We start from the raw sequence: 24566 nt of genomic DNA, 5'->3' as shown, positions 1-24566 counted from the left end.
ATTCATGAAAATTCAGAGAGGTAGGTGTTAAAGACTGAGAAAAGCAGAAGTTTGTAGAGTATGGCACGTTATAGGGTAAGCTTTTTGTACAGACTTCAGATTTAGCTCTCTTTGAATATTCGCCAGTTCAAGAAAAGTGGTTTAGAACACCTTCAAAATTCATTTTACTACAAAAAGGAACAAACTTTCTGGGGTCTGAAGGGATTGGTACTTGAAGATACTCCAGTCAACAAGGGGTCATGCTGATCATTCTGCAGACAGAATTGTTTCAAATCTGCTGCTGCCTGGGAAACCTTCACAGGGTTGAACCCGGCCTCCAGCCAGAGCTGTTGAACCACTTTCTCCATAGCGGTGACGCTGGAGAAACCAGACATGGTGCAGGTAAGTGCCAGGCAGATTGGTCGGTAGCAGATCGCGGGTCCGCCAGGGCCAGACGGCGGAGCAGCAATGCGAGGGGTGGAGCTCGGAACTTTTTCCCTTTATACCCTTTTTGAGAAAAGATTTTATTATGCTAAGAACATATAACATGAAGTCTAAAGTCTTAACAGATTTTTAAGTATACAAATAATGTTGCTAACTACAGGCACTATGTTGTACAGCAAGCATATCTCTAGAACCTATTTATCTAGTAGAACTGAAACTCTACACCCACTGAGACACAACTCCCCACATCTCCCCTGCCCAGCCCCTGGCAGCCACCATTCTATTCTTCACATCTATGAGTCTGACTATTTGAGATTCCTTACAGAAGTGGAATCATGAAGCATTCTCCATTGTGCATTCTTGGCACTCTTGTTAAAAATCAACTGACCATATACATGGGATTTATTTCTGTGTCTGATTTATTTCATTTGGCATACTGTCTTCCAGGTTTATCAGCATTGTCTCATAATGCAGGATTTCCTTCTTTTTAAAGGCTGAATAACATCCCATTGTAATATATACCACACTTTAAAAATCTATTTATCCATCAATGGACATGTTTTCATTTGTGAATAGTGCTGCAACAGAGGCTGTGCCATTTTACATTTCTACCTACCATGGAAAAGGGTTCCAATTTCTTCACATCCTCGCCAAAAATTGTCTTTCTCTTTTTATTTTATTTTGTAATAGTCATCCTAACAGATGTGAGGTGATATCTCATTGTGATTTTGATTTGTGTTTCCCTAATGATTAGTGGCATTGAACGTCTTTTTATAAATCAGTTAGCCATTTGTACATCTTCTTTAGAGAAATGTCTATTCAAGTCTTTATCCCATTTTTCAACTTAAATAAGTAGTTGTTGGTTTGTTTTTTTATTTTGCTATTGAGTTGTAGGAATGCCTTACATATTTTGGAAATTAATCCTTCCAGGTATATGGTTTGCAAATGTTTTCTCCCATTGTGTAGGTTGCCTTTTCACTATGTTCACTGTTTCCTTTGCTGTGAGGAAATACTTTAGTTTGATGTAGTCTCACTTGTCTATTTTTCCTTTTGTTGCCTATGCTTTTGGTGTCATATTCAAGAATCATTGCCAAGGTCAATGTCATGAAACTTTCTCCTATGTTTTCTTCTGGGAGTGTTAAACAGTTTCAGAACTTACATTTAAGTCTTTATCCATTTTGAGTAGGTTTTTATGCGTGGTATAAGAGAAAGGTCCAATTTTGTCCTTTTATAATGTGTATGCCTGTTTTTCCAAGAACATGTGTTGAAGAGACTATCCTTTCTCCATTGTGCATTCTTGGCACTCTGGTTGAAGATCCGCTGATCATGTATAAATAGATTTATTTCTGGGCTTTCCATTCTCTTCTATATTTTTGTCTTTTTGCCAGTACCAAGTTGTTTTAATTATTGTGGCTTTGTAGTTTAGTTTGAAATCAGGAAGTGTGACACCTCCAGCTTTTCTTTTTCAAGCTTGTTTTGTCTATTGTGGCCTTTTGTGGTTCCATATGAATTTTAGAATTATTTTTCCCCATTTATTCTTTTAAAAATGATTGAAGACCCCAAAGATTTTTGTTCTATAAATATTTATTGTAATAGAAATGAAAACCAAACAAAATTTAAAAGACAAGAATTTATAAGCATATAAGCACACATTCCAGTGGCCATCAGAGACTCTGAAAATCTCTACTATATATTCTTACAGGATAAGAGTGAATTTATAATATACATGTTCTTATAGAATAAGAGTTAAAAAGGTAAATTACATTTTAATATGACAATTAAAATAGGTGTGATCTTTCAGTTCTCAGAGTGGGATACAGGAACCCTTTAGGATATCAGGCCACACTATAAAAACTGTTGATTGAGGTATCTAGTGATTATGTACTAAGTGCTGTGTTCTGGGTATTCCAGCTATGGTGGTAGGAAGGTGGGAAAACATTGGAGGACTCTGTAGTTACCCAGGAAGTCACAAAACACAGCGTTCTTACTTTATGCATAAGACAACCCATATGTCTGAAAAATGTATTTATGTATATATTCAATGAAGATGATTTGGTATCTCTTTTATGAATAATAAAATCTTAGTTGGCATTATTATAATCTAGAGTAGAGGCCTGGTGCACAAAATTTGTGCACTGGAGGGAGGGGGTCCCTCAGCCCAGCCTGTGCCCTCTCATAGCCTGGCTTCTGGCTGAGTGGCACTCCCACTAGGAGCGCACTGACCACGAGGGGACAGCTCCTGCATTGAGCATCTGCCCCCTGGTGGTCAGTGCATGTCATAGCGACTGATTGTTCTGCCCTTTGATTGATTTGTGTATTAGCCCTTTCTTATATAGGATATTTGATACTCAGAGTCAGTGTGTGAATCAGCAACCCATTCAACCACTTGATATGATCACTTGTGATATTCATCCTCTTAAAACGATCACCACCAAGAAAAGCACCAGAGGTTTTGATGATGTTTCTTGTTATATGGTTAACCAAGTAAAAGTTAAGAGAATATGTGTGAGCACATTCTTTCAAAAGCCTTCTTCTTACAAAAATTCGGTATAAAGCTGTCTGCAATCCCTGAAACTATGTTAAATGACATCACCAATCTTTCTGATGGAATTTTCTGAGTATCTTCTACCTTCCCATTTAAAAGTTTGAGGACCTAAGTATAATTAATGTCTTCTTCTTTTCAGATAGCTTTGAGATAGCTGTGCCATTAAATAGCCATGTGGTCTCAGAACCTGGAGAAAACATCACATTCATGTACGAACTTCAAATGAAGGGTCCCATGCAACAAGTCACATGGGAAAAGGTCCAGTCCCATCAGATCGACCTCCTAATCAGCTGCAACTTATCCCAAGGGAAAAGCTCCCCCTCAAGGTTTAGGAGGCAAATCCTGAGCAACTGTAGCCAGGGGATGAGAAGGAGCTTTATCCTCATGCCCCATGTCGTGGCCTCTGACTCCGGACTTTACCGTTGTTGCTTCAAGGCCAGCACAGGAGAAAATGAAACCTTTGTGGTAAGGTTGACCGTAACTGACGGTGAGTATATGACAGAAGCCTTCTCATGTCAAAAATGGAAAGAGCCAACCACTGTGGGTTGATTTCTGTTGTCTTTTCTATAACTCTATTGTTCAAAATATTTTTTAAAAATTTATTGATTTGAGAGAGAGGGAGAGAGAAAGAAATATGGATTTGTTGTTCCACTTATTTATGCATTCATTGGTTGATCCTTGTATGTGCCCTGACCGGGAATTGAATCCACAACCTTGGTGTATTGGTATGATGCTCTAACCAACTGAGCTACCTGGCCAGGGTCAAAATATTTTTTAATGATTGGATTTAGGTAAGTTGTCAGTTATTGAATGGCAGTCTTTAGTATGTCTTTATCTTGCTAATCCTTCAATCACAAATTTAATAATAATCACAAATCTTTCCCGTTTTCTTGATCTGTCCCATATTCCTGAAATTAAACAAAAAAATCAGGGAGTCTGAAAAAATACATGGACTTACCAGCCTGTAAGTTCCAGCCATATAACCTCCTATTTTTCAGTTACATTAAAACTTTTGAGGATGGTGACTAGGTTTCATAATCCTCATATAACCTCAGCAATAACAAGAAGCTGCTGGATTAGTGTTTGCTGAGTCAGTGTTGTGTTGAGTGGAAATTTAATAAATGTTTGATAATAGAGTTGCTTCTTTGACACATTGGAGCTTTGAATCCCTCAGCTCTTTCAGATCTGGGAGCAGAAGCAGACTGGCCTTGACAAGGTTGAAGCTGAACTCCAGGGCCTCTTAGCTGAGCAGGTTCCTTCCAAGGCCGGGTACTCACATTGTATTAGTAATTTGTCTCCTGGGTCATAACGATGCCCTTACCTGTGTGAGCTTTAGGCCTCACAAAAGCCATGGAACAGTAAGAAAAAATGATTTTTTGCTTGCTGAAGTGCAAACACAGAGAGACTGGCCTCTCTAGAAGTCTGTGTAGAGGCCTGGGTTACAACTGATTGTGAGAAAGGCCATCCCAGGCTTTCCTGATTCATCCTCTGGGCACATTTTCTCACTGCAGAGGGACATGTTAGAGAAAGTAATTTATTTTTATTGGTGACAGAAATTCAACTTTAATCCTCCCTCCCTCCCTCCCTCCCTCCCTCCCTCCCTCCCTCCCTCCCTCCCTCTCTCCCTCCCTCCTTTCTTTCCTTTCTTCCTTCCAGCCAGCCATCTTTCTTTCTTCTTTGCTGTCATCTGCTTCCAGGAAGCCCATGTGCCTTGCTTGTGTGTAGACTTTTAAAGCCATGGCTTCTCAGGATTTGGCTGTCCCTTTATGGACAGTTTACACTGCAACCGCTGTTTCTTCCTGCCCTGGGAAGGAAGATGAAAGGCTTTGTGTACACAATGGCCTGTGTGTGCCAAGCAGGACATTTCTCAGAGGACAGCCCTCTGTCTACTGCAGGGGTGGGGAACGTCGGCTTGTGGGCTGTGTATAAGGCTCTCGGAATCATTTTGTCTGGCCCTGCCAAGGCATTAGGGGTGAGTTAATTAAATGTTTGACCAAATATAGCAGGCTAATTTTTGAGTTGATGATTTTGTATGGTCTGTGAGCGATGTTATAAATATTCAAATGGCCTTTGGCAGAAAAAAGGTTCCCCACCCCTGGTCTACAGTCACCTTGGATCACATCAAGCTGCCTTTGCTCCTCTTAATGACAGGGGTGGGGGTAGAGTGAGGAGTTGTGGGATGCACATTCTTTTCAGAACTTGATGCAAAACAAGGTTGATGAACCAATTTGGAAGAGAAAATTAACTGAGATTCTTCACTTTAAATGTTGACTCCATTCCTTTAGACACAGATAGACACTATTTCTTACCTAAAAATAACTTGCATTACAGAAGTGTTTTTTAAACCTGGCCACATAAAAGAAAGACTAAGCATAGTCACTAATCTTCTTTCAGGACCAAGGCAAGAAAATAGTCTATTCAGAAAAATGTCATAAAGAACCATTTTCAAACACCTATGAAATAAGATCTTGTCCATTATATGTGAAAAAGTGATTTTAAACATCTTAAATCATAGAGAAAATGGAGGTAATAGATTTTTAGGAGGTATAGTTATTTAACGCTTACTAATTTTAAAAAACATCTTTCTCTTGTCAAAACATGACTAAGTTTCTTGCACAAAATGACTTATTTTTTTTTGTACAGAAGCTGTAAACACTGTTGAATATGAAAGCAACTGAATGTAATGGGCAGCATTGTTAGTGTCCATTTGTTTTGAAAACCCACAGAATGGCTTTCTGAGATTCAGGGGCAGGTTGAAAGAATGTCAATGGGACCCATTAGTCAACAGCTATCATTGACAGAAGATGACAGCTGTTGACTGTATGCTTTGGTCTAATTCTCTTTTAAAATGATCATAAGTATGTATTGAATATTAAAAATCAGATGGAAAGCAAAACTAGAGCGCATGTATTTTCTCTGGTGCAATTTGATTATTTCAAAGCTTGAGGCTGTTTAGTCAAAAATCAATGTAGAGCTAAAAGCAGAGAGACAGGTGTAAGATGTAGAGCAGATTTAATTTATCTCAACTGTCAAGGGAAAGGTGATTGTGACACAATTTTTAATAAACTGCTCTGCATCCTTTGTTACCTCCATCCACTTCTTTATAGCAGGACTCATATTCCACACACACACACGAGGCTCTTCCTTGACATCTGTCTGCCTGTGTTCATATTTTGACAAGTACCGGGTATTCATAGGTCACCCAAAAGATGATACAATGTCAACCTATATGTTATATAGCCAGGCCTTGATTTGTTTTGAAGAGAAAGTGGCAGAAGCATGAGTTATACCAGAATTTACTATGGACTTTCTTTGTTAAATTAAAAGAAATACTTGTCTCCTCTTCTTGGCTCTCAGGACCTGAGAAGCAGGAAATAGTTTCAGACTGACTATTCTGCATTTGAAATTTGTCTAGACCACAGGGGCAAGGATCAGGGGGAAAATGTGTGCATACAACAGTGACCAAAATTATTCTCGGTCCTTAATATTCGTTGGAATTTCATTAGTTATGAGAAAAGTATTTTAGTTTCCACCAAAAGAAATTTTGAAGTCTTTTAATATAGCTAAATGATGTTCAGACTACTATTGTTTTAACTGTGCTTATTGATTGTGAAAAGGAGGAGGATCAAAGAAATGAAATCAGCTCTCTCTCAGGAAGTTTCCAGAGGAGATTAGTTTGAATAAACTTCCATTGGCCACTACTGAGTACTATAGTTTCTCAGGTCCTTCTCCAATATTCCACCAACGAGGCCACTCAGCTGAACCATCGGGTTTCAAGTGAGACATTGATGATCAGAGCAAAGAGACAAAACAGGGGACAGGGAGTAACAGGAAGTAAGCATGAGAGGATGAGGAAGTTGTGTGTGTGGGTGACTGGCTAGGTGGGTACAGAGTATCTGAGTTACGGGTTAACATAGAAGGTGGTAGGCACAATTAATGATAACTTGTTGAAATTCTGGATCTCATTACGAGCAACGAAAGCCACTATCAATTCTTTTTTGTGTGTTTTTTGCCACTATCAATTCTTGACCAAAGATGGCAAAATAATATTCAAGGAAGTGTAAGTCAAATAGTTACTGTGTGTAGAATTAAAAAAGTGAAATTCAAGGCAGAGGAAATGAGCTAAGAGTTCAATAGCACATGAATGATGGTGCTCTCAAACTAGGCTACAAAGGAGCCCATTCAGGTCGACAAATTTCCAATGACACCTCCTCTAGGCAGACAAGTTAAGAAAAGGTGCCCCTTTCTGGGCTGATGCAGACTCAAGCTTTGACCAGGTTTGCTGGTGGGCCACGGGCATCCTACCCACCTTGGGTGGGCACAGAGGGGAGAGAGAAGTTGGTCTGATAGAAATGTCGGCTGTGCTCGCCACCACCTGGCCAGTCACTCACACTCTTCTATTTTTTCCTTTTCTTCACCAACCTATGAACTTTTGCTACATTTACCTTCTTTCCTTTAGTGTTTCCATCAGATCTCACCACCTTCAAGATTTTCCACACTGGCCCACACTGCTCCCCAGTCATTGCACCATTACACATCTTGAATGTCTCAAACACTTATAACTTGGAAATGTATATGCTTGAGTCACTGCATCTATTTGCAGCAGTCCAGATTCTTATATTAGAAATTATTTGAGGTATCAGATTTTGGCATCTCTGCTTGAAGCTGTCAGATCTTTCCAGAATTTGTGTTAATGCATGTTCTTGGCTGATTCCTTCTATGTTAATATTTGTATGTATTCTAGGAGGGACTGTGTCCATTTTGTGTTCAAGTTTTCTAGCTAGATTAGGTCTAGATTTTCTTCATCAATATTGGACGTTTGCTGTTTAGTGATTACTGATCAAAGATACCTGAACTCTTAGGTTAATTGCATTGCTTGAGAAGGAATTTTCATGAACTTCGTTTGCATTTATATCTTTCAAAAAAGCCTATTTCATTTTTAAATTTTATTTTTCTTCTTTACCATATTTTCTGTAAATGGTGCTTAATTGCTGGTCTCCTCGGTCTGGAGGATGAGGTTTATAAAGGAAGGTGGCAGAAGTGTTCAGTAGAAAAACATGGGGCCAGAGCCAAGAGAGCCTTCCCATAGATTGCTTCCACGAGGCCTAGAGTTCATTAATTCAGAATGTTCTGTCCCACTCCTGTGAACATTGTAGGCATGGGGGTTGTCTGAACTGGTGCACATAGGGCTGACAGATGTGCCCGTTTCCCTGGCACAGTGTGATGGACCTCGGCCTCTCATTATCTTCACGTACATAGAACATAATGTGCATGACGGTTAGTTCATATACAGAACCACAGACCAGAGTCCCAGAGCACGGCTTGCACTTCCCACCAGTTCAGACAGCCTCCAATGAAACAGATCAACCACGATTGCCTGGCCAATGTAGTTATGTTTTTAAGATTCCAGGCAACAACTGGGTATCCAGATGAAACAGACAGTTTCCATCATCACAAGCGAGCTGATTACTCAATCATGGCCTATTATGTCGTTGGCTCTGCTCAAATCTGTTCTTTCAGGAGACACTGCCCTGCATATTGATTTACTCATCTCTCCTGATCCTGCAGTCATTTCTTTATGCATACTGTGCTTGTATATATAAAGAAGATATTGAATTGAGTAATAGAAAATTAATGTCAGAGAGAGAAATGTTGAAAGAGGTCATGTTGAGTGGGCATTGCTGTTGCAGAAGGAACGTTGCCGAGTGTGTTGGTGTGTCAGGTGCCTATAGCAGATTCGCAGGGAACATCACGATAGAGTGTAAGTGGGTGGTATTAGAAAGCAGCTAATCCTGGGAAAGGATTTTCTTTAAGTGGGTCTTTATCCACAGCATCAATTTCAAACAATTTTCATGAAGTTTTCTTCTCCTCAGGAGCTTAGAGCACAGGTAGACATTCAAATTCAGATCCATGCACTGACTTTCTTCCCACTGAAAATCCATGGCCATACTTATTCCAGAGACTTGCCTAACGATTCCAGCCACAAAACAGCCATTTAGACTGTCGTGGGTGGATTTCTCATTTTAAAGCATCTGGAAACTGTTAACAGCTTGCGGTTGTCTCTCAGAGTCTTATTAAGAACTGAGCATAGAAGATGGTGTGAAATTTTCCCCAAGGCAAGTAGGAAACAACTTACAATTTAAAAAATTTCGCTCTTCATATAAGATTAATGATGTTCCATTCTCCATGGCAATTCTAATTTTCAGTATCACAGTTCAATTAGTCAACGACTTCCAATTTCAACTGAAGTATTTCTATCATGTGCTGACCTGACTCCTGCAGAATATTCAAGGGTGACCTAGTAGATTTGCAGAGGGCTGTTTTGAAAAGAACAGGAAATGAATAGTAAACATTTATCATTTGTAGAGATATATCTTTGGACCCTACTAGTAAACTGTATCATAAAGTAATTTACACTGAAATGATTCAGAGATTCTTAAAGGGCATTTATTAAACTGAGAAATATTTTTGGATAGCTTTTATAAAATAAATACTTTGCAGTCCTCTTTGGCCACAATAAAGTTCATTTCCAGAATTAATTCAATATATTTTACTTTTGCTGGAGCTTAATGTCACTGTGATGTTTATAGTTGTTTGAATAGAAGAGTGGCATTTTATTGGATGAACCCACAGGAAGAGATTCCTCCTTTCACAGATACAGGTTGACATGGTGATGGCTCTCGATCTGATTGGTGGGGTGTGAAGAACAGCTTTAGCTAGGGTGAATAGTGAGTGAAATGAGAATCCTTATCATCACAATGATGGACATGGGCAAATGAAGAATGTATACTGCAATGAGAAGATTGCACTAACAAAGGCTGAGATATTGTCCATCTTTAAAGAAACTCAAGGACACAATGGATGTGCAAACGACCCCCAAATCAAGGCCTCAAGGAGACACATTTGCAAATATAGAAAGATAGGTTTGCAGGGTATGATTATTGTCCTGATGTTAACATGCTTGGGTTTTTTGTCTTATATAGAGCACTGAGATAAATGCTTCACTCTTTTAAGTTGTGTGAATTCAGATGTTTGTTACATTTGCTAGGAGAGGCAGGGAGCATATTAGTCAATTGGCCATGTGGTAAGCATTCCTCCACTCACAGGGACAAGAGAAAACAAAAATTTATTTTCCATGTTAAAGTATTCAGAACAGTTATATTCTCTCACATTTATGGGCCTTTGCAACTAAATACATACAATATTTAAATGACATGGTATGCCTACTGTATTTTGTTGCATAGGGAAAATGTTTATCTGGATTTCAGTAGAGCATTTGAAAAATTTCCCATTATAGCCTTGTGCATAAACGTAACGCAGACACTGTAATGGAGAGTCATGCCTGGTAAGACAACAGTAAGGGTAACAATGTGCTAGGGAGTTATAATTAGAACCCAAATCTCCTCCTTACCCAGAAAATAGCTCCACAGAGGTAGAAAAGAAAGAAAAAAATTCATTATTGAATAAGCACTCAACCAGAATTGAGGAGTGCATCACAGGCAATCTGCTAAGAGACTGTAAAGACAGAAAGAACCTCCTCTTTTGTAGAGCCCAGCAGCTACAACCCACGACACCCACGTTCTCAAGGTCCTCAAGTAGAGGACTTGATGGCCTCATTTGTCACTGAGGTCACCCTAAAGTGAGCTGCTTAGTCTTCCCTCCAGGAGATGGTTTTGCCCCTTGGAGCAAGGCTCCAGTCCTGCCGCAGAATTGGGAGAGGGGGCCTCTCTTCCTATGACGACTTTCCAAAAGGATGGCTTTGTTCTGTTACAGCAGAGAAACAAAGCAAATCAGGAGAGGGGAAAGGCACATGGGGCCAAGTCAGAGGGACTGATAGATCCCCAGGCAGCAAGCAGGTGTTTTCCTTAACAGTTAGGGAAAGGTGGGATGCCCCCAAATCCCAGTTCTCACCCACTAGTCCAGGACAGTCTCAGGTCTGCCACACTCACTCTCACTGAGAAGGTGAGCAGTGTGCTTGCAGTCTTGACATTCTGACTTATGATGCATGAGTACAGTCTCCTTTAAATAATAGGTGTTTATAAAAATTGAGGTACATGCTCAAGAAATACAGCCAGACAGAAATATTAGGGGGTAAAAGGTGAGGTGTCTAATACAGTGGAGTCAATCTTGAAAACTTTCTCGACAGGTGTACCAAGTCAAAGAATGTCACCATCCACATATGCTGACTTAGGTAACCCTTGCCATTTATTCACCAGTCACTATAGAGAACCTTGGCCCATAGTAGGGCATCATGCAGGTAATGACACCAGAAAATATAACTAGATCGAGTAGATAAACGTTACAGCCAATCTTAGACTATGTTTCCCAAATGATATAACACTTTTAAGTGCGTAAGTCATTTACCATCGAGAGAGGCAAACCCACTGTAGCAAAACCTGTACATGGAGCTAGAAGCTCACTTCCCTCGTTGGCTTGCTGCAGGACCATCATTCAGACTCTCAGTGCCTATGTTTCTCAACTAAAATCCGACAATACTTTTATTTTGAGGGCGGGTAGTTGCTGTTCACACAGAAGAAGGATTAGAGGTAGATGTCATGGTCCTTTAATTGTCTGAAAATAATTTATCTCCTAGGACCTTCTTGCCATACAACAGGGAAAGATTTCTGAAATACAAAGAGTATAAAATCGACTGGTACAAAGAAAGTTGACCTTTAAAATAATATTACCACACCAATATCCACTTGCTAAATAGTTCAGGCGTACAGGAAAGTTCAACCGGCTTCAGGCTACTGTTCTTTCCAGTGGTCCTCCACATTTACACCTGTTTCACAAGTTTTTACCAACACACCCTCTGCTCTTCCCCATGAAGGTGGGCATGCCCCCAGGAGCAAGATTCCTCTGTCACTCATGACTGGTTGTTCAACATGGAATTCCAACACAAAAAGAATAGAAATGAGTTATTTATTTACCCCGAACTTTGAATGTATAAATACAAAATGTAAGTAGACTTATTCATAATTTCTATATCAGTTATTGCTTAAGTATATAAAGCACCTCTATCTGTTTTACCTAAGCCCCATTTCCACTTTTGGGGTTGACTTAATCACCACTTCGCAATTGAAAATAAAAGCATTTGGGAGGACAAGGGATATTCCAAGGGAAGAAAATTAGAATTAGAAGACAGGTCTGGGCCCCAGGACATCTCTCCTCAATCTCTGTGTTTTCATCAAATTGATGTCGAAGGTGGCCGGAGGTTGGATATTTGCATTGTATGTGTAGTAAGAAAAAACTTGCAGTAGACCGGGTAATCCTGAGGCTGTCTGCTCACACATCCTTACCCTGTGGGAAGTCACACATTGCATATTCCATCTGTACCCAGAAATAAATCCAGTTTTTCTGCTTCTTTTTTAATGAGGCAAAAATGTAAGAATAACTCTAACTGATAACCCCTATGACCCACCCAGGCTGCCTAGAGGGTTAGGCTCTGTGAGTTTTTCCCAGCATGCTTCTCAGTTCAGATATTTAGGTCCTGAGTGACTTCACTCACTAACCTGACCCCACTGTTTCTTCACTCACTAACCCACCCCAAACTCTAATTCAGGAGAAGCAATAACTTTACTGCCCACTGCTGTCCACCTGGCCCTGAGGGAAGACCTGGCAGCATTCCTATCAGGGGCCTTGTATAAGGGTTTATGACTCAGCCATAAATACTTGTCATTGGAGGGCTGCAGCCCTGGAGTGAATTGTTCATTTATATATCTCACTGATAATTTATTTTAACTGTATTTATCCTCTTTGATGGGAGGGAAAATAATGGCCGTATGGTTCACGACACTTTTGGCCTTCTATGAATCAACACACCATTGGGAAGAACGTGGGGGGGAAAAGTCAGCAAAATAGAGGCTGCTGAGAATAGACAAGCATTCTTCTTTCTTTCAGAGGGAGGTTTTCAGGCTGATGTTTCTCAACCAAAGATCTGTTAGCGGAAGTTAGGAAATAAGGAATGTTAGGACTGTCAATTAACTCCCTAAAGCATCCAGTGCTGTTTGCTTTTCTTTTGTCCATTTGTCTTTTTAGCCATACCGTGTCCAGCGAGCTGCGTGGTTGCACCACGGGGTTCTAAGTCCTGATGGCTCACATGGAGGCAGAGGAAGGGCGAGAAATGGGGAAAGGCAGGACTGGCTGGAGGCTGGGATGCTCTCAATGGCCCAGTCTCCTGCAGTGTTACTGAATCCTACCTGCCCCCCACGCTGTTCCCCTTATTTCTTATGGGAAAAGGCTTGTTCCGTGGGTGTTTTTAAATCAGCCAGGACCTTTCAAAACAATGTGAGCTCCTTCAATAAGGAAATAGCTGTTGGGTCTCTTGCTTCTTTCACAGAGCACCTAAACACTTGCCATTTTCTGTGGAATGGAGGAGGGGGACTTCAAGGAGCCTCTTTTGCTATAATAGTTGGTCTTAGTCCCCAGTTCCTGACACAAGGGCTTCGGAGACCCTTGGTCTCCAGAATGTAGTGACTTTTTTATATTAATGAGGGACGGGTGGCTGAAGGCCCCTAGGTAGCTGCAGGATAGGGCTGGTTGCCTGAGGAGGGATCCTCTGGTTAGAGGTTTGGAACTTTGAGCCCTCTCCCCTGAGGGGAGAGGGGCTGAGGATGAAGTAATCACCAATGGCAAATGATTTAATCAATTGTGACTGTTCTGATTAAAGAAAGCATATTCTAACCTGGCTGTGAGTTGTGTGCCCTGGGACATGGGAGCTATCCATCGGAATGCAGTCCATCCTCCTTTCCCGAGAACTGCCTATCATTAAAGATTTACAACCTGTGGCTGAAGCAGTCTAGTCCTGGAGGCACCCACACTTTGCAACCCCTAGCCCCTATTATCTGTAATCTGGTCCCAGAGGTGCCCAGAGGCATCTGCCCTCTGCGACCCCCTCAGCATGCATTGCTTCTAACCTGTAACCATTATTCTTTGCCTACTTTCCCTTGCCTGTAATTCTTAATTTCATGTAATTGTCCTTCTAACTATGCTGGGGGGGGGGGGGGGGCGGGGAGAGGGAAGGGTGCAGATTTTTTGTGGATGACCTACTGGCATTATTGGAATAAATGCTCATATATATCTCTACTTAATTGTCTCAAGTAGTGACAGGCAGCCCAGATCCATTGGTTGTCCAGTTACAGGGCCAGTTGGGGTACTGGGAATATCAGGGGAACACCATGTAAAATATATGATTGTCTAACCACCAAGCTATACACCTGAAACCAATATAAAATAAAACTGAAAGTAAGTAAATAAATAAATAAATAAAAGAAGAGAGTTATATCTCAGACCTAATAACAAAAAACAAAACAAAACAAAAACTTCACTTAAGACATAAACACATGGATTTGAAATCCTGATGAACCAATACACATGCCTTGAAATGTAATGTATTAAAAGATGAATGAGTGAACAGATCTGACTCCAGCAGGTCAAACATTACCAGAAGAGGTGGAAAGAGGTAACATATTTGACAATACAGAATGCATTGGAAACTTGTATCTATAATTGGGCATTGTGAAATAAGTGGCCATCCTTTTTAGTGGTTTCTACTTCAGTCATTTAATTTAGAGTTTAATAAAAACAATGCCAACTTAATTCTTACGGGTTCTATGTTCCCTTCTACAAAGTAGCTCTCTACAGCCTGCCCTTTAAATATAACCGTTAAATGTTGGCAGATTATTCTGTTTTAAGCATGCAGGCCTTTAAATTTTTGAGCTATTTCCCCTCCTCCCCCCGATTAATAAAAGCAATATATCATTTAGACAGTTTGGAAAATACCAAAAAGCCTAAAGGAACAATTGTTTTTAATTCTATTCCCTGAAGACCATCACTTTAAAATTTTGGCATGCTGTTGCCTTGCAGGCTGTTTTTCCCCCGAGTAAGTTCCATACTTGATTGAGAACTGTGCTATTGTGAATTCTGGTTTTATTTTATTTTATTTTTTATATATTTTATTGATTTTTTACATAGAGGAAGGGAGAGGGAAAGAGAGTTAGAAACATCGATGAGAGAAACATCAACCAGCTGCCTCCTGCACACCCCCTACTGGGGATGTGCCCGAAACCAAGGTACATGTCCTTGACCAGAATCGAACCTGGGACCCTTGAGTCCGCAGGCTGACACTCTATATCCACTGAGCCAAATGGGTTAGGGCTGGTTTTGAAATTTTACTTCATTTTCTATCTATAGTCAGCAGTTTTTCATTTCCTTGGGATTCTTTACACACATCATTCCATTGCCCATAGCCATGAGATGCAGGGTAGCCCCTATATCAGCATCTTAGACTTCACTGGAGAGCTGTGAATTCTGGGAGCCACCCAGGCCTAAAGGGTCAGACACTCTGAGGGTGGGGCTCAGCCACCAGGTAATTCAGATGCAAATGAAGTTTGACAACCCCAGCTGCAGAGTCTTGCTGGTTTGTCTACTCTTGGGAAATGAGGATTTTCTTTTTGCTGTTAGAAATGTTATAGTTTTGAGTTTTTCTTTGGAATAAAACAATTAATCAAACGTTAAGGGTGTGACACAGAGACCAATTTCTTTTTCGTTGCAGGTTGCTGCAGTTTTTGCTTCTCAAAGAACTTGTGATGGGCAATCTCACCACAGGCTTCCTTTTATAGCAACTTACTCTTTAAGAGCTTTTCGTTAATAAGTTGTTGCTCTCATATTGTCTTATGTACCTTTTTCTCAATAGCAAGGATATGATAAAACAACCTACCAATATTATGTTTATCTTTACATCTCATTTGTAATAATTTGACCTTCAGTTATTTTTCATTTTGACTGGCTCAAGCTTGTATATTTATTTATTTTTATACATGGGAAAGTCATTTCTCATTCAGAGATTTATTTATATTTTATTCTAGTATTTCCATAAAAATTCAGATCTCTAGTTCACCCAGATTTTTTACTGTAATAACAATCTAAATAGCATTTTAAAAATGTGGTTAAATGCCCTAACTGGTTTGGCTCATTGGATAGAGCGTCGGCCTACGGACTAAAAATGTGGTTAAACAACCCTTCCAGAATACTGTCAATGAATTTATTGATAATAACTCTTATTTTCTTGCTATGATTGCCGGTTTGATTTAACTTTAGCATATATTATATTCAAATTATTTCAGTATAGCGAGTCCTTTTATAGTCCTGGGTTATAATGCAAAATAATTTTGTTTATTTTCTTAATGTGCCAAGAGCTTCAAAAGGTTAATTTCTTATTTTATGGGGAGAAAGTTTAATTGTTCCTTTTGTAGTTGGAATAACGTATTTTTGCTCTGAGTAAGCTCCTCTCCCCATCAAATTTGGACAAGCTTATATACTTTTATTCACCTAATAGTTTAAATGAATTTAAAGTATAAAAGTATTGTTCATTATTTGACTTAGGTTCTCTTTGCAGTAATACTTACGAAAGAATGAGTGGGTGTAGACTTTGAACTCTTATCATGAAAAATATCGTAGCTAAATAGTGAATTAGGAAGGGAGAAATAATCTGTCAGATTGTTAAAAACCCAGTGAGAAGTGTGATTTCTCCAGTTACTGTGGGATTCTAGAGAGTCGGGAATCATAAGACCAGCATTGGGGCTCTAATTTCCAGAGCCGGAAAGTCGTGCTCTGTCTGCCTTGGCTTATACCCATCTTGCATGTTTGCTGTCCCCAAAAAAGGTGGCAATAAAGACAGGCCCTGGGTTCCAGTTCCATCCCATTCCCAGCAACAGCACAAATGGGTGGAGTTCTTCTCCTGGTGGGGAGCTCTGTGGGTGGCAGAGGGTGAGGTGTGCTGTGGGCAGGAGGACAGTTTACAGATGAAATGTGCTCTCAGCTCACCGGGGTCATACTGCACAGGTGATGTCTCTCTAGTAGTTTATTACTCTTGGATATTGTCGCCATAATTCTGTAATTTAATCAGAAGTGTCGTCATTGTCATCAGTGGACAGATGAAGAAAGAATGCAGAGAAGGTTAAGGTTTTGCTGGAGGTCAAAAAACATAATAGTGAGCCTGGCTGGTGTGGCTCAGCGTTTAAGCATCAATCTTTGAACCAGGAGGTCACAGTTCAATTCTGGTCAAGGGCACATGCCTGGGTTGCAGGCTCAATCCCCAGTGGGGGGCATGCAGGAAGCAGCCGCTCAATGATTCTCATTAATGCTTCTCTCTCTCTCTCTCTCTCTCTCTCTCTCTCTCTCTCTCTCTCTCTCTCCTTTCCCTCTAGTTTGTTTGTATATTTTAAACTAGATGGTGAAAGAACCAGGGTGGGAATTTCAAATTCCTGGACTGTGGTTCTTTCCATGGAAGCAGTGAGTTGGAATAACACATTTTTTTGCTGTTTATTTTTTACCATTAATCCCAACTGCGTAGAAAATAGTTTTTAAACAAAATTCTACTTATAAACAACAAAGTTACATACTGTTGTGTGTTGAATGTACTTAATACATCGTACTTAAGTAATCTTTATTTGTATACTATTTTTTAATATTTTTTGTATTGATTAAGCTATTACATATGTGTCCTTATCCCCACATTACCCCTTAACCCCCCCCCCCCCCACTCATGCCCTCACTCCTTGTATACTATTTTGATGTGGTTTTTTTTCTTAAAAGATTTTACATTTGCAATCAGGAGCTCATTAGAATGAAGGGATATCTGTCTCAGGCATACACTCTTTCTATTCTTATTCTTAAGGTGTCAAATCAAATCTTAGAGATCAAAGAACTAGCAAAAATTTGTCAGGAGTCCGAAATACTTAGGAGACTGAACGGAAAATTATATCTTTCCCTTATCTCATCCTGTGTTTTTTTTTTCTCTTGGATTAGTTGTTTGTTTTCAGTTGTGCCTCTAGGATGATGGATGTATCTTTTCTCATTTTTCTGTCTTCCTTTTTGCTGGCTTTGGCTGAATTCCTAATTTCTACTATAATTTTTTTCTCTTAGGTAAAAACGACAACCAGTATGTCCTCTGGATGATTGTAGGGGCAGTTTTATCGTTGCTGTTTGTTATCCTAATTGCCGCTGTCATTGTCATTCTGTATAACAGGTGAGCATTGCGCCTCCTTCTGAATCTTGTTTACCCTGAGCGATCCCGATGTTCCAGGATCTCTACAATTAATCACCCAGCATTGGCCAAGCTGTCTTAGCACTCACATATGTTTTTCTGAGTGCTTTTCTTACACAAAGGAGAGGAAAGAATTGTGGTAATAGTGGAGAAAAAGGGAGAGTCATTCACTTAATAATTAGTAGGAGCTGGCCGTCTGCCCCATATTAACAAAGCTTTTATATGTCTATTGCCTCCTCTCTGTCTCCTACTCCATTGATCTTCCTTCTCCTTTAGGAAAAAAAGCTGTTGGGTGAGGGGTGGTGTGTGTGTGTGTGTGTGTGTGTGTGTGTGTGTGTGAGAGAGAGAGAGAGAGAGAGAGAGAGAGAGAGAGAGGACTGGATTAAACAGTAATAAAGCCTTCACTTATTCATCAGCTATTTCTTTTGGCAGTGGTGAACGAGATGTGATGAAGCACATATTCTAATAAGCAAACAATATTATTTAAATGGCTGTCTATTCTCTGAAACAAACAATTTAGTTGTTCTTATTAAAAATTATCAAGGAAGAAAGGGGTTGGGAGGGGCGATCTTAGAGAGAGCAGGTGGCCACTGGCCTCTTAGTGTCCTACCTTTCATGTCCATGGCACACTTGGAAGTTTCTAGGATATTCTTGGTGGACCCTTTCTTCCTTTCCTAGCTCTCCATATTCACCCACTCACATGCCTAAGTGTCTGTTGCAGTCTTAGCTGTGATCACACAGGGGTGGATATACTGTGTTCCAACTAAGGTTACCTTCCTAAGGGAGGAGGAGACCAAGCATTTGATGTCTACATTTGGCGTGTCTAGCACAGCATTGAAAGACACTTTATACATGTTTATTGGATGGATGAATCCATCCATTCCCCATTCTTCTCTCCCCAGAATATTGGCACAGATGCATGGTAATATTACACACACATGCATGGCTTATTGATTGGATTTCCAGAGGATTTCTCTGTCTCATCTCCATCTCTCCCCCCCGCCCACCACCACCTTTTTGAAAGCTCTTATCACCACTCCCCTGATTTTATTCACACTCTGCAATCTGCTCATAATGTCTCCTCTCTTTCTAATGCCCCTGGGTTTTCCTGGTTCCTTTCCTGAAAGCTAAGGCTGGCCATGTCAACATCCTGTTTAAAACCTCCTGTTACCAATCCCCTGTCACTAGAATAAAGGCAAAACGCAATGAGCCCTGTGGTTCTGACCCCAGCCTAATTTCCATTCATATTTTCTCCTTTTCTTACTCCCCCCAGTATTGACAAATTTTGTTAAAACTGCAACTTTTCTGTGAACACACTTGGCTCTCTTTCCATTGTCACGCCACCAAAGTGCTGTTTCCTCTACGTTTAGCCTTAATCCTGTGGATCATTCAAGGTGTAGGACACCTGTCCCCGTTGGAGGTCTGTCCTGCCTCTCCCTCCCTGCCCAGAGACGTGGCCTCACTCTCCAGAATCCCACGTGCTTCTCATCTGCTATACCTTGCAGCCTGCTTGCTAATTTAATCACATTCACACTTGTCTTTCCTTCTATTCATGATGGCAGTGGTTATGTTTTATTCATTTTTTAGTTTGATAGCATTTAGTGCTAATCTTTCCAAATAATGGATGGTCAATAAGCATTTGTCTAATTAAATTGAAACGCAGAACTGTCATTTTTCCTTTCTCTCTGTCACCCGGATGCCCTCAAAGCTTCCTCTGGTCAGAAATCAGCCAGTTGGGGTAAGGAGCCCGGGATGGGATGTTAGTGACATTGAGGATTCTCTACTGCTCCACCTTGGTGGATAAAATGCACCGAGGGGAACTGTGGCCACAGAAATACTCGGGGGCCCAGACAGAATGAGTGACAGCAGGTCTCTGGAGGGTCCTAGATGCTGGACATGAAGGATTGAGTTTCATGAAAATGCATCACTTTTACAGGAATAGCTAAATTGAACGGTAGACTATATTGTCCCCCCCCTTGGTTTTAAGTGATAAAAAGATTCCTGGGCTGGGTTCATCATTGGGCGAAAGCAAAGGGAAAAGCACTTGTTTTCCTACCTTGTCACTCTATCAGCATGTGGACATGTTTGGAAAAATGACACCAGGGCCAAACAGTGACCATCTGAATTCTGTCCTCACGACTGTTTAAAACATTCTTGTCGCTTCAAATGTATTGACTTGGATAGAAGGCAAAGTAAATCACAGTGTGCCTGGAGGAAACTGGGTTCTTCCTGCACACCTAGCCCCTAGGGACGGAGTGCAGAGGCTCTCCATGCACTTTCTCTGCTCCCAGTTAGATCAGAATAGTAACACTGTCATGCGATCATGGCTGGCAGAAGGGCCTAGCCCCGGTAAGCAAGCGTGACAGTCTACATGTGGACACCAGTGTTCATAAGAAGAATTTTAATATTTAATGAGCAAAGGGTTAGACCAGCTGTGGGCAAACTACGGCCCGCAGGCCAGATCTGGCCCATTTGAAATGAATAAAACTAAAAAAAAAAAAAGACCGTACCCTTTTATGTAATGATGTTTACTTTGAATTTATATTAGTTCACACAAACACTCCATCCATGCTTTTGTTCCGGCCCTCCGGTCCAGTTTAAGAACCCATTGTGGGCCTCGAGTCAAAAAGTTTGCCCACCCCTGGGTTAGACACTTATTTTTACATTTATTGTCAACGTTGATGTTCACTACAAGTAGGGTGTCTGGTCTGCCTGGGATTCTCCAGGTTTCAGCACTAAAATCCCTCACCTCTGGGAAACTTTATAATCCACAAACCAGAATGGCTGGTCAACCTAGAATACACCACAATGTTTTTACTGTCTTTATTTTGCAGATGAGAGGACTGAATTTTGGAGATGCAAATAACTAGTAAATTGCAAAGCACAAGTCAACACAGATCATCTGACTCTAAGCTTCATGTTGTCTTCTCTTCATCACATTGTATATTCTAGTTTTATGTAAAAAATGTATATATATTTGGCCCTATTTGGGACATTTTACTCTATATTATGATATACAAGCCTTGCAAACCATGACTTAACAAAAGATCAAAAGTCATAGATCAGTGTCTCAGTTTCCTCATTTGTAAAAAGCAGATAGTAACACCTACAGCAAAGATTTTTTGGGGCAGTAAATAATTTACATAAAATACCTAGAAATATGCTTGCATGTAGTACACTTACATGTAAAATAAGTAAATAAATTGTTTCAATAATACGTAAGCAAATAAATAAAAGCACATAGAATAGGTAAGTTTGTGATTAGGTTGAGATGGTGGAGGATTCAATAGCAACTAGGAGACACCATCAAGGTCAACATCCACCATTTGAACACCTTTCCTGGGAGAGAAACTATCTTGCCTGATTTTCACAATTTCCATGAAGGAATTCTAAGCTCATCTTTAAAAAACAACTCTACACTTTTGTCCCTTTTTTGTTGTTCAATAAGAATCTTCTTTAGGAAGATGAAAAGGGCCCCATCTCCCCGTGAAACCATTCTTCACACTTGTATGTAGTTATCTGAGCTAATGTATTCAATCACAGTAGCTTCTTTTCTTCTTTTCCTGTATTTTCTTTTCAAAGACTTCTCTTGAAGTTAGGTTTTTATACGTTTAATTGGAACCTGGAGAATTTATTTAAAAGCATAGCTCCAGACTGCCCCATCGACTGCAACCCTTGGCCCTAGAGCAGGAGAACATAGTAGTTAAGAGGGAGGGCTGTGGACTCTAATCTGATGCTACCACTAACCAACCATGTGATCTGGGGCAAGTTACTCTTCTCTTTGCCTCAGTCCCCCAACCTGGTAAATAAGAGAGGTTTTTTTGTGTGTGTGTGTTTTTTTTTAAAAATGAAATTTAAAAAATGTAACCTATATGGGTGGTTTAGTAAACACCTAGACGATTTTATAAAGCTTAATTATATTATCATTGGCACCCAAGAAGTTATCCCAATAGCATTTAAAAGGAAGTTTTAATTGTGGGAAATCAAGTCTGAAATACTTTGGAGAAGGCCATAAGCTACTTATGTAATAACCCACTATGAACCATTCTTTACTAAACTCACTGGGATTAATGACTAGTGTCCACTGGGTGGATATTCATTTAGTTGCCTCTACCATCTGGAAACACATTGGAGAAGGTGGGAAAATGAAAAAAATTTGGATATGTATGTAAACTAGTAAAGTAACTGTGGGTAGCTACTTCAACGTATCTAGTAAGGGCATGTGAGCTAGGGCACAGTGAGGCATATAAAGGATTTGAAATAACATTAGTCTGGAGTGTAATTCTTAATACCTCTATTGAATATGTATTTCCAGGAAGAGAAGGAGACAGAAAAGTATCCAAGGTAAAGAGTCCCAGGCCACACAGAATAAGGTAAGTTTTCTCAGAGTTGTCATTCCCCGCCCCTTTTCCTTGTACATCATAAAAGTTTTGTAAACTCAGTTCATTTGGCAATTAGCAATCTCCTTTTTTATTCTCCTTTCAACAAACTGGCCGTGCAATTGCCTGTAATTTAAGTGTCAGCTATTTGATGAAATAGTTATTTTCTGAACTATTCTCCTATTATTAATACCCTTCAAAACTGTTTTTACATTAATATAAAGAAAAGAGCAATCACACCAACATAATCATCAACACTGCACATTACCAAAATCTGTATTGGTTTCCTAGGCTGCCACACCAAATACCCACAAAGTGGGTGATTCAGAACAACAAAAATCCATTCTCTTGCCGTTCTAGAGGGTTGAAGTCTAACATCAAGGTCTCAGTAGGATCAGTTCCTCCTTGGGGTGAAAATCTGTTCCATGCTTCTCTCCGAGTTTCTGCTGGCTTCTGGCACTCCTTGACATTCCGTGGCTTGTGGCCTCGTCACTCCAGACTCTGCTTGTCTTCACATGGCATTCTTCCCTGTGTGTATGTGTGTGTGTGTGTGTGTGTGTGTATGTGTTTATAACAAACCTATTTTCACATAGGGTCACATCATGAAGGTCTTGAAGAACATAAATTTGGGGGAACACTATCTGACCCAGTACAGGGCATAATTATGTTTTTATGCCATAAAGTTATTGTGAGGATTAAATTAAATTACATCAATGGTCTGACCTTTTGCTTAATTGATTAATTAATGGATGTTCAGATTATAAAGCCAAAGAGCCTTCCAAGGGGCTACAGATGTCTGATGAAGTGTAACCATTTTCTCCTCATTTGCACATGCCCACTTTTGTTTACTGGAAAGAGAAAATTCCATCTGTGTTTGTAGATAAGAGGGATGCTCATGTCTCCACAATGGGTCAAATATTCCCTTTAACACATATTATTCTGTTTAGGGAATTTTACAATAAAACATTTCCCCAAGTGTTATCTACAATTACATCCATTTCTCTTCGACTTAATTACTTATCATTAAATTCTACCCAGTCAAAATGCCAAGTACTAAAATGTTTCTGACAATTCAATATGTGTGCTTCAGACTTCTCAATAATCTATCAGTTTAAATTTTTCTTCTATTAAGTAGATACTCTTTGCAAAAATATTTCTTTTTTATGAATAATTCATGGCTTACTTTTTTGGCACCAACCACAACGACTCAAGAAGTCCTGCCACTCCTGCACCAGCTAATCAGTGGTCTGTTTTATACAATTTTGGGATTTGTGCTTTGTCCTTAGCTGTTGCCCACTCAGCCAAAACAAAGCCACAGTTGTTGCTGTGAACTTCAGAGGCAGGAAGGAGCTTTGCAACTTCCTACATTATGTATTCAACTTTTTCAGGCTTTTATAAAATAATAGTATTTTGAATGATGATTATAAAGTTAGATTTTAAGCTGATATTAAGATGAAGTTAGACTTACTTGATCTTTTTTTTTTTTTTATCAACAGGCTATATAAGTAACAATGACACTTGAACTTTCTTTCTCTTTGAAAACACCAAAGCCACTCTAATGACAACATAACATTATCTTGAAAGTCACTATCAGTTTATTTAGTTAATTTATTGTGTTCAGTTTCTTATTTTTAATACAGGACACCATGTACTATTCTTTAAAACATGGAAGCATGGAACAGACTGATGAATCTGAGGGAAAGGAGTAGGGAGGCTCGGGAAGAATTATCCAAAGAACCTATATGCATAACCCATAGACACAGCCAATAGTGTGGTGAAGGCCTGGGTGGGGGCAGGATTGGGGTGAAGGAGATCAATAGGGAGAATAAGGGGACATCTGTAATACTTTCAACAATAAAGACAAATTTAAAAAATAAAAATAAAATAAAAAAGTATGGCCTCTGATGACATTCATTCAACAGAAATTAATTAATGGGGCCCACAATGGGAAAATACTATATGAGACTTTCCATATAAAAATGAGAATTGCTCTAATCAAAACCCCTGACATTGAAAAAGGGAGTTTTGCATCTAAACAGGTGTTTCATAAACCCAGTGTAGCAAGAGATGATGTAGACCAGGCCTCTGTTGCATCTTACTTGGGGCCCTACAAGTCAAGAACGTGATTTCTCACAGAAGTTCAATATAATAAAGAGGATGTTTTATGAAATTA

The 24566-nt window shown here is 39.8% G+C and overlaps 2 protein-coding genes across 4 annotated transcripts in view; one reads left to right on the top strand and one right to left on the bottom strand.

The window, feature by feature from the left end:
* Positions 1–24566, top strand: part of CD226 (CD226 molecule) — a 56988-nt gene that overhangs the window by 30665 nt on the left and 1757 nt on the right. For 2 of the 3 annotated variants that reach the window (XM_070421549.1, XM_070421550.1), the window contains exons 4-6: positions 3108–3455; positions 17894–17996; positions 22330–22387. In XM_070421549.1, the coding sequence (XP_070277650.1) occupies positions 3108–3455; positions 17894–17996; positions 22330–22387 (509 nt within the window). The remainder of the gene's footprint in view (positions 1–3107; positions 3456–17893; positions 17997–22329; positions 22388–24566) is intronic. The other variant, XM_070421551.1, reaches the window with a different exon arrangement.
* Positions 128–374, bottom strand: LOC139014585 (guanine nucleotide-binding protein G(I)/G(S)/G(O) subunit gamma-5B-like). The gene has a single exon (XM_070421548.1). It carries the CDS (start codon positions 372–374, stop codon positions 168–170), a length of 207 nt encoding a protein of 68 aa, XP_070277649.1. The 3' UTR covers positions 128–167.

The sequence above is a fragment of the Myotis yumanensis genome, unplaced genomic scaffold (genome assembly GCF_028538775.1).
Source record: "Myotis yumanensis isolate MYYU_CA2020_CCGP unplaced genomic scaffold, mMyoYum1.0.hap1 SCAF_7, whole genome shotgun sequence".
Lineage (NCBI taxonomy): Eukaryota > Metazoa > Chordata > Mammalia > Chiroptera > Vespertilionidae > Myotis > Myotis yumanensis.
Note: the sequence above shows the minus strand (reverse complement) of the source record. Positions and strands in the feature narration are given on the sequence as shown.